This window comes from Salvia splendens, unplaced genomic scaffold (assembly GCF_004379255.2).
Source record: "Salvia splendens isolate huo1 unplaced genomic scaffold, SspV2 ctg963, whole genome shotgun sequence".
NCBI lineage: Eukaryota > Viridiplantae > Streptophyta > Magnoliopsida > Lamiales > Lamiaceae > Salvia > Salvia splendens.
Genome location: NW_024599653.1, coordinates 32,725 through 42,229, shown reverse-complemented (window position 1 = coordinate 42,229; position 9,505 = coordinate 32,725). Strand labels below are relative to the sequence as shown.

The window sequence follows — 9,505 nt, the reverse complement described above, 5'->3', positions numbered from 1 at the left end:
TTGTGGTTTTTTCCTAACGTGTCTACTATACTCAGTGCTGATTGTAAGTACTTATCATATGCATTATTATGCAAAGGTGGTTCATTATGTGGCTTGTTATTTACATTATAAGGACTTTTTAATGTATTAATGTTTTTCATAACGTGTCTATCTACTGTACTCAGTGCTGAATGTAAGTACATATTATATGCATTATTAAGCAATGTTGGTTCATCATGTGATTAATATTACAGCATTATATGGAACTAGAAATGGAATAGGAACATAGAGTCACATAAGAAAAAAATCCGGCTACATAAATCCATACTATAAATCACAACCTACGCTTGCCCTTCCCCAAATCTTTCTCCATCTCCATCTCTTTAAGCATAGGACAATTTCTGGAGTCATGATGGCCCATCTCATCACAAGCCTTACACCGTCGTTGAGGCCGACTAGCATCCTTTAGAGCCTTTTCCCTTTTGGAAATCAGTCGGCTCTTTGAGCTGCTAGCATGCCCCTTGGTCTTGACAACATCTGGAGGATGAACCTCCACAACTTCAGGCCGCACCATGCCATAGAACTCTTCAATCATTCGCCTTTTTTCAGTTGCTGACGTTGACGGATTCCCAGCTTGCAGAGATTTACCTAGCTCTTCAACACCACCTACAAACGCCCGTAGTACATCAATATCTTCCTCAAACCTCCGGAGGAAACCATAGAACATAGAAATGCCTTGCTTTGACACTGCTTGCTTGTCGTCAGCAACAGACATGGTAGGAATGTCATCATGAATGTCCCCATGGACGGACTTGGCTAGCGGAGTCTTCATCCATCTACTTTGGCAGTATTTTTCTGGTATTTTATTCAATTCATTGTTCCTGAAGATGAAAAAAATATGTCTGCACAAATATCCGTGCCTACCAAAGAGTTTGCAATCGCAATAATAAGTCTCAACACTCCTATCATGAGTCACCAGATAGGATTTGCGATTGCTATCCCCAAGCTTGTATGTGTCTACAAATTCCGTCGAAGAAAATCCCAGCACGCGACATCTATCATTACCCTCAACGATTTCTTCCTGAATTTTCCTAAACATCTTATCTGTGTAAAGCGTCGAAGCATGTTTCTTGAACGGCAAGGTGGTCGCCAAAATGGGCAAAGTAGTGGCATCGTGGTAGTCTAACGCCGTCATACTGTTACGCTGAAACTCAACAGCATGGTTGAAATTCATGTAGAACTCGGCTATGTTCGCACGGGGCTTCAGAAATCTTTTGTAGAAACTGTTCTCCGATTCGGAAATGGATGTTGTCCTAATCATCGAGCCAAGTGGAAAATCTCTAAAATACGCCGGTATCCAGAAATGCCTGTGTTCGTACAATGAGTTAAACCAATCAAAGCCTTCCAACCCATGACTTTCCACCACTCTTTTCCACTCCATTTCAAATTGGTCAGGCTCAAGCAGATCAGACCAAACGCATGCACTGAATTCCTTCTTGAAAGCTTCATCCCTGAGCAACCTATTTGGGATCTTGGTGGACAACTTGTGCATAATATGCCACATACACCAGCGGTGACGCGTGCCAACCAGAACCTCTTCAATCGCTGATTTCATACCATTGTCTTGATCTGTCACGATCATCTTCGGTGCTATGCCCATGCAATCAACAAATTGTCTAAACAACTAGCCAAACGCCCCTGTTTTCTCATTGCATACCAACCCAGCCGCAAAGGTTACAGGGCTACCGTGATTGTCCTTTCCCGTGAAATGACAGAATATCATGCAATACCTACATGAACAAACGTCTACATGTGATCAAATTATTCCGATGAAAATATAATGAACCAATAACGGAAGAATAATGTACACATATGCACTTGTAATGCACTTAATATAATTAACAAATTAACAAAAATTCTAAACTGCATAATGCAACTGTTATACTAATATAGTGAATGAAAACGTATTTATAATGCACTTACTATAGCAGAAACATATATACCTGTTTGTGTTATAGGTGGTGTCAAAGGCTACAATGTCACCAAACATATGGTAATTCCTTTGCATTAAGCCATCACACCAAAACAACGCTACCAACTGGTTGTTTTCATTAACCTCGTAACGATATGTGTACGACTCAGACAACTCCTTCTTTTTCGCCATGTCGTCCAAAACCATTTGCACATCGACTCCATGCGCATATGCTTTAATGTCGCGTGACGCATTCCTGATGTCACCGACCGTATAACTGACGAGGTCAAAGCCACCGAGAGTTTCTTTCAAAACCTTAAATGTCAACGTGGGTCCAATATTCGCTTTTGAACAATCAAGTATGAATTTCTGGTGAACGTCATCCAAATGACGGTTCACAGTCATGAACTGCTGGTGGTCGGAATCCACCATCTCGTGGTTATGTACCTCGTTGAAATCTTGTACCATATAACCTGGATGTCCATTATCAGAGAAGTACTTGAAGGAAATACTAGCTTTACAGCCACATCTCTTCGATAAGCGTCGGCGCTTCATTGAGAAACCGGAACGTGCATTCAACTGGTCATCGTCGATGGACTTCTTATGGCCCTCCCTATTGCATACTACGTAATACCACGTTGTAACTTCGTCCACCTTCCTCGCACCTTGTTTGCGCGTGTCAAACCCAACAGCCCTAGCATACACATCATAAAACGCGAGTGCAAACTCTAATGATTGGAACCTCTGACCAACAACATGCTTCAATTTATCAGAACAGGCAGGCACAACCCTAACTGCGTGTGAAAACGAAACAGTATGACATTTAGTAGGTTAAGTAAAAGATGCATTATAAGAGATATACGATACATTACCGCACATAAATGATTGCATTATATAGTAATAATGATACATTGCATGTATAATTTTGGGCAGCGACTACGTCACGTTGTATAATTCGCGGACACAAATCACAAATTTGAATCTAATAGAATATAACACTACTATTGCCTGTAGTCAATTACTACTATTGCTATCGGCTTCCCTTGGGTACATAATTGAAAGCCGATGCCACCTAAAATAACAAACCTAGTGATCTGAATGCACCACGACTTTCAAAAATCGTCGCCCGTCCATCATATTTCAATAAAACAGTAAAAGACCCGCAAACATCAAACACAACATTTCATGATTTACGTACATCTGGTAGTGCGACTGGTATACGATTACAGAAGTAAAACACCAACATCAATCAATATGGGGGAAAAATTGGAGACTTACATTCTTCCATTGTTAAACGAACCAACTGGAACAATGACGATCTGATTGCGACGGAATGTGTGAAATTATAATTTCTCGCAGTATCTTCGACGAAACAAAATAAAGCAGCAGAAATGGAGACTTGATTGGGCGAAAATCTGAGGAGAATATTTTGCCAAATTGCAGTGAGCGTAAAGGGAGAGAATTGTGGAACATACCATAACCAACTTCATTTGCTATACCCTATTATGCCCTCTATACGGTTAATCTTAATTAAATTCTAATGATTCAGTTTAATATGTGATCCGCTGGATCAGTGCAAATCGACGGACTAGATTAAGAAGGAAATAAGATTTACTAGTTAAAAAGGATTTGAATACAATCCTATATATATATATATATATATATATATATATATATATATATATATATATATATATATATATAGGTCCATGATCAATTGAGATTTTTTAGGCTAATTGAGAAATGAGATGCAATCTCAGCCACTCATTTTATAAAAATGAGTGGTCCAGATTTTGCCACATAAAAAATATTTTAGATTAATTAATTATAAAAGGGCATAGTGGTAATTTTGTATTCTAATTAGGAGGGTTCTTCCAATTTGGCGTCGCTAAATCCACCGCCCTTCACCACCTCTCCCACCGTCTTCTCCGCCGAGGCCTCGCCGCTCGCCGTCTCCTCTGCCGCCCTCCGCCACGATACCACCGTCTGGATCGTCGCCCTCCTCGACCAGGCGGAGGAGGAATTCGGCTTCCAAACCGCCGGCGGCCTTGTTCTCCTCTGCGAGCCCGCTTTCTTCTCCCAAATCCTCCGCCTCCTCGACGACGACGAGGAGCGCTTCCGCGACCTCAGCCTCGATGATTTCATCAACATTGTCGCCGAGGTCAGCTCCGACAACTTGTCCTGCAAAGAATCGTCGTCCTCCTACGGCTTCGCGCCGCTGCTGCACAAAACTAGGGTTTGAACAATCCCCAAATTGATCTTCGATTTTTATTTTTGCTATGGTGGAATAGTTTTTAATTTCATTTCCCATGTTTTAAGGATCTGGCGAAACGTAGTTGCATTGAATCCTTTTTTTTAATAGCCTGATTAATACATCCTTGAGGCCAGACTTTTAATGGCGGATTGCTGGTAACTCAATGAGATGTCTGATTTTCTACTTCTTTTTTCTTCTCAGTTTAGAGGAATGCAGATTATTTTCTGTAAGATTGTAATTGGAGTATGATGAAAATGTAGTTTATGGGAATGGAAAAATCTGATCTTGATTATTATAATGTTATTAATGGAAAAATAATACAGTAAAATTTTGTAAACTTCACATCATTCTAATAAGTATATTTAAAAAATGCCCACATTCATCCTTAAAAAAACTCCCCTGCCTCAACTAAGAGACATATTTTTTTTATTAATTTGACATTTGATGTGCAAGGCTATTGACATTTGATGTGCATATCGTGTCAACGGCACATACATGTCATGTCAACTACGGTACATATCGTGTCAACTACACATACAAGCCATGTCAACTGTGTTACAAGCCATGTCAATTACACGTACAACCATGTCAACTGCACATAGAAACCATGTCAACAACAATTATAAGTCATGTCAACTAGACATACAAGCCATGTCAACAATCCGACACATTAAAACACGAAATAACACTTATACCCCCGTGTTGACATAATGTGATAGTTGTTGACATGTCGTTAATCTTGTGGATTAGTGGCTGATATTGCATCTCATTTCTCAATTTAGCTAAATAATCTCAACCTAACAGCACCCTATATATATATATATATATATATATATATATATATATATATATATATAGGTAGGATTGTATTCAAATCCTTTTCACCTTATATATCCTTTCTCCTTTTTAATCTCATCCATGGATTTCAATGCATCTAATGGCTTAAATTTTAAACAGAAATTATCAAAAAAAATTAATTTTCAACGCTTGGGGGTGAAATAGGGATTAACCAAATTTGTTAGTTATGGAATTGTCCATGAATTACTCCTTTTAGGCTGTATGCAGTTTCAACAAATGATTTCTTCCCAATTTCTCGCTGATTTCTTTCTCCAGCACGCCGCTTTTAATTTTGATAATTTCAGTTCGAGAAATTGGCAGTTCACGATTATAGATCGTAGATTGTGCACGCCGGTGCTTTGTGAATCAAACGCAGACAATTGTAGATTGTGCACGATTGGTCGATAATCAATGGAAGAAGGTTATTCACCCGCTTCTCACTCATCAGTGTAGAGCTTCGAGATCGTTTTTCATGTTGGTGTGCGTCTGTTCTCAGTCGCATTACATAATCTGTGTAGATCAGCAAAATAATACATTAAACATAGGCATATAATGCACAGATTATACAAGGTAATGTACAAACAAATAATGAAGAGATTAAACCAAGTAATGCACATCAACATATTCCATGTACTCTTCAACAATAAAAACCACCAGTTACATGATGCATACACCAGGATATGCTTATGCATATAAATATTCATATAATGTGCGGAACCATTACAATAATGAACACACGAATATTGCATTAATGTTTAAAACAATGACCACCAAAATACAAATAATGACTACATAAGTTAAAATAATGCACACATTTATGTTCTAAGTGTAAATAACGTTATCCAAATACACGAGCTGCAGTAATTCATCTGGGATTGCACATTCATAGTGCGTAGGTTTTTTTTTTACTGATTTACATAATTTACATATTATATAGTATAATGCGCAGTTTAGTTTCTGTAATGCATTATTTGTGATATGTAATGAACATTTATACTGACCCGTTTAATTTAAGTTGTTCCGTGTTTCGATGTTTGGTTCACGTTTCTTGTTTTCCCTAAGGGTTTAACAAGCCTAGGGGCTAGGGTGTAGTATGTTCTAAGTCAAACAAACGTTGTCCAAATACACGAGCTACAGTAATTCGTCTGGGGTTGCACATGCATAGCGAGTAGGCATTTTTTAAAACAGATATACATAATGTACATATTGTGTAGTATAATGCGTAGTTTTAGTTTCTGTAATGCATTATTTGTGATATGTAATGAACATTTATCCTGCCCCGTTTAATTTAAGTTGTGCCGTGTTTCGATGTTTGGCGCACATTTTCTGTTTTCCCTAAGGGTTTAACAAGCCCAGGGGCTAGGGTAGTAGTTTAAACCGATACAAATAAGGCACCAAATGTTAATAGATAATGGATGGTATTGACTATATAATGAACGATATGTGAACTGCAATGTAAAGGTTTTCTGAGCCGGTTTGTTTGTTTGTGTTATACAATTTCATGAATATGTCAGGATTGGAACGGTTTGATTTTTTGGGTTTAGTTTCAATCATTCCCCAAGGGTTTAGAAATCCTTGGGGCTAGGGTGTAGTATGGTTTAAACATGTTTGCCAGATTGTGATTGTGTGGGGTTTAGGGTTCATTCATTCCCCTCGGGTTGCCCAATTCTGGGGGCTAGGGGTGTAGTATAGTTTGAGAAACACAACCTCTACGAAGGACCGCGACTATGAGTCATTCCTTTAGGGTTTAGCTATCCTAGGGTATAGTGTGTATTATGTATTATGTAACAAAACAATAGCCAAATACCTAATTCACGTAATGTACACATTTGGCATTGTAATGGTTATTTTATGCCTCTGTAATGAACGTTTTATATCTTATAATGTCTTAGTATCCAAAATATTTTTTTATTTGTGTTTGTATACAGTTATGGTTGTGCCTGAATGTTCTCCGGAATCGAAGCCCGTCGTTAGTCAGAAGTTCCAATCATTAGATTTCGCATTCGAGTTATACGATGTATATGCTCGCGCTGTTGATTTTGATACGCGCAAACAAGGGATGAGGAAGGTGCAGAATAAATCCAAAAAATGCACACATGAATATTGCAATCACACATTGTCCCATGTCCAACAGCAGTCACATAAAACATAAACCTTGATAAATAATGCACTAAATTAGCTAAATAATGTACAGATACGGCCAAGTAATGAACATACAAATATTTCATTCACTCTTTGACCCATGTACAACAGCAACCACGTGATGCATAAAACAGGATAAATAATGCATACAAATAGCCAAATAATGTACAGAATAACTCAAGTAATGAACATACAAATATTGCATTCATTCTTGGACTCATGTACAGCAGCAGTCTAATGATGCATAAAACAGGATATATAATGCATAGAAATAGCTAAATAATGTGCAAATATTGCATTCACTCTTAGACTCATGTACAAGTTCCGTGACGGCTTCCTTCTGCCGTGGAGTTAAACTCTTAATACAATTCAGAAACTCTGTTGGGGTTCGTCGACAATACAGATGGTCGACGTTCCTACCCCTTGGTTTCCTATCCTCCGTCTCTTCCGAAGCTGTACTAGTCCCGGCCTCTGATAATTGCTCCTGAAATTTTTGGGCAATTCCTACTGGCAGTATATCATCGACCGCCTCGTCGATGTCCAATCGTAGCTGCTTTGATGTTGTACAACATACAATTAGTTACATAATGTACAGACTGAATAAAATAATGTGGACAGTTATACTGCATTCACTTATACACCCTTGTACAGAAGCATCAAAATAATGCCTAAAAACTGATACATAATGCATTTTAATAATCAAATAATGTTCAGAATAAATCAAAAAATGCACCAAGAATATTGCAATCACCCATTGTCCCATGTCTAACAGCAGTCACATAAAGCATAAACCATGATAAATAATGCACTAAAATAACTAAATAATGTACATATCCGGTCAAGTAATGAAGATTCAAATATTCCATTCACTCTTTGACTCATGTACAACAGCAGTCACATGATGCATAAAACAGGATAAATAATGCATTCAAATAGCCAAATAATGTACAGAATCACTCAAATAATGAACATATAAATATTGCATTCAATCTTAGACTCATGTACAACAGCAGTCAAATGATGCATAAAACAGGATAAATAATGCATATAAATAGCTACATAATATACAGATTCGATCAAGCAATGAACATACAAATATTGCATTCACTCTTTGACCCATGTACAACACAAGTCACATAATGGCTAAATCATGATAAATAATGCATAGAAATAGCTACATAATGTACAGATTCAATCAATTAATGAACATACAACTACTGCATTCACTCATTGACCCATGTACAACAGCAGGTCTATAATGCCTAAAACATGATAATTAATGCATACAAATAGGTAAATAATGTACATATTCAGTTAAATAATGCGGCCATGAATATTGCATTCACCCAGTACTTCATGTACAGAAGCAGGCAATTATTCCAGGAATTGGACATGCAAATGAAATAGAATGCTCACCTTCAGACTGGGATGGTTGTGAAGTTGAAGGACGTCCTCTTTTCGTCATGATAAATCTGGGAGACGAACTAAAAAATCAGAACCCTATACGATTTCATCTACATAATGGGTAACTAAACAATTGTAAAATAGAAAATAATTACAAAATCAATTAAAGACCCAACCCTAACCACAATGAATACGAAATAATTATTTAAGAACATCATGTCCAATACGATTTTGAAAACCTCGTTTTTTCTGGGGAAAAATTTGTGAATCGTCGAGTTGGTGGTGTGGTAGGTGGATAAACGGTGGTTGGACGCAGAAATTAACCTTCTTCAAACCTGACCTCTTCTTCGACTTCAGGAGATGCTCGCACAATACGGGAATGATGGTTGGACGGTGAAACATACGACAATCGACGCTCTGTGGAGATTGACACTCCCTTGAAGAGGAGGCTAGGGTTTTGATAGTAGATGGAAATTGGGGAGACGAAATGGGGTGAGAGATTGAGGGAGAGTTGTTTGGAGTGAGAAATTGGTAGAATAGATGGAAGGTCGTGGCTATATGGCGCTTAAATTTCGCACCTGCAGTTTTGGGCGTTTTTGGTACTGTACATTTACTAATTTGCCCTTATAATGCACAAAAGGGCCCTAATAATGCACAGACGGGATCATTAGTAAGCTTCTCATCCGGATCGTCCATCCCTCAAATCTAACGGTTCCAATTAAGAAGGAACTTAAATCTAAGGGAAGAAAAGGAGATTAACACTACCCTATATAGGTATATATATATACCTACATAATATGTGCGTAATACTTATTGTGCGTATAACATTCGTGGATGGTAAAAGTTTAAAATTTATTACTTCTACAAATTAAGAGAAAAACTGTTAAGAAATTAAATTAGTAAATGATCACATTAAA

The 9,505-nt window shown here is 37.7% G+C and overlaps 2 protein-coding genes across 2 annotated transcripts; both read right to left on the bottom strand.

Annotated features, from left to right (window-relative positions):
- Window positions 1–313: 313 nt before the first annotated feature.
- LOC121791907 (protein FAR-RED IMPAIRED RESPONSE 1-like) lies at window positions 314–1,639 on the bottom strand. The gene has a single exon (XM_042189723.1). The coding sequence runs from the start codon at window positions 1,637–1,639 to the stop codon at window positions 314–316; it is 1,326 nt and encodes a 441-aa protein (XP_042045657.1).
- Window positions 1,640–1,663: 24 nt separating this feature from the next.
- On the bottom strand, window positions 1,664–4,262 carry LOC121791906 (protein FAR1-RELATED SEQUENCE 5-like). Its single transcript, XM_042189722.1, has 3 exons — window positions 3,863–4,262; window positions 1,983–2,745; window positions 1,664–1,769 (listed from the first exon to the last, which is right to left on the bottom strand). The coding sequence occupies exons 1-3, from the start codon at window positions 4,260–4,262 to the stop codon at window positions 1,664–1,666; spliced, it is 1,269 nt and encodes a 422-aa protein (XP_042045656.1).
- Window positions 4,263–9,505: the final 5,243 nt, after the last annotated feature.

Bases quoted from the DNA above. Each gene is read 5' to 3' on its own strand.
- LOC121791907 (XM_042189723.1), bottom strand. From the start codon at position 1,639: ATGGGCATAGCACCGAAGATGATCGTGACAGATCAAGACAATGGTATG.
- LOC121791906 (XM_042189722.1), bottom strand. From the start codon at position 4,262: ATGGGAAATGAAATTAAAAACTATTCCACCATAGCAAAAATAAAAATC. The intron at 2,746-3,862 runs GTGGTGAAGGGC...TTTCACACGCAG, and splicing joins CGGAGAAGACGGTGGGAGAG to TTAGGGTTGTGCCTGCCTGT. The intron at 1,770-1,982 runs GTATATATGTTT...TTGTTCATGTAG, and splicing joins ACCACCTATAACACAAACAG to GTATTGCATGATATTCTGTC.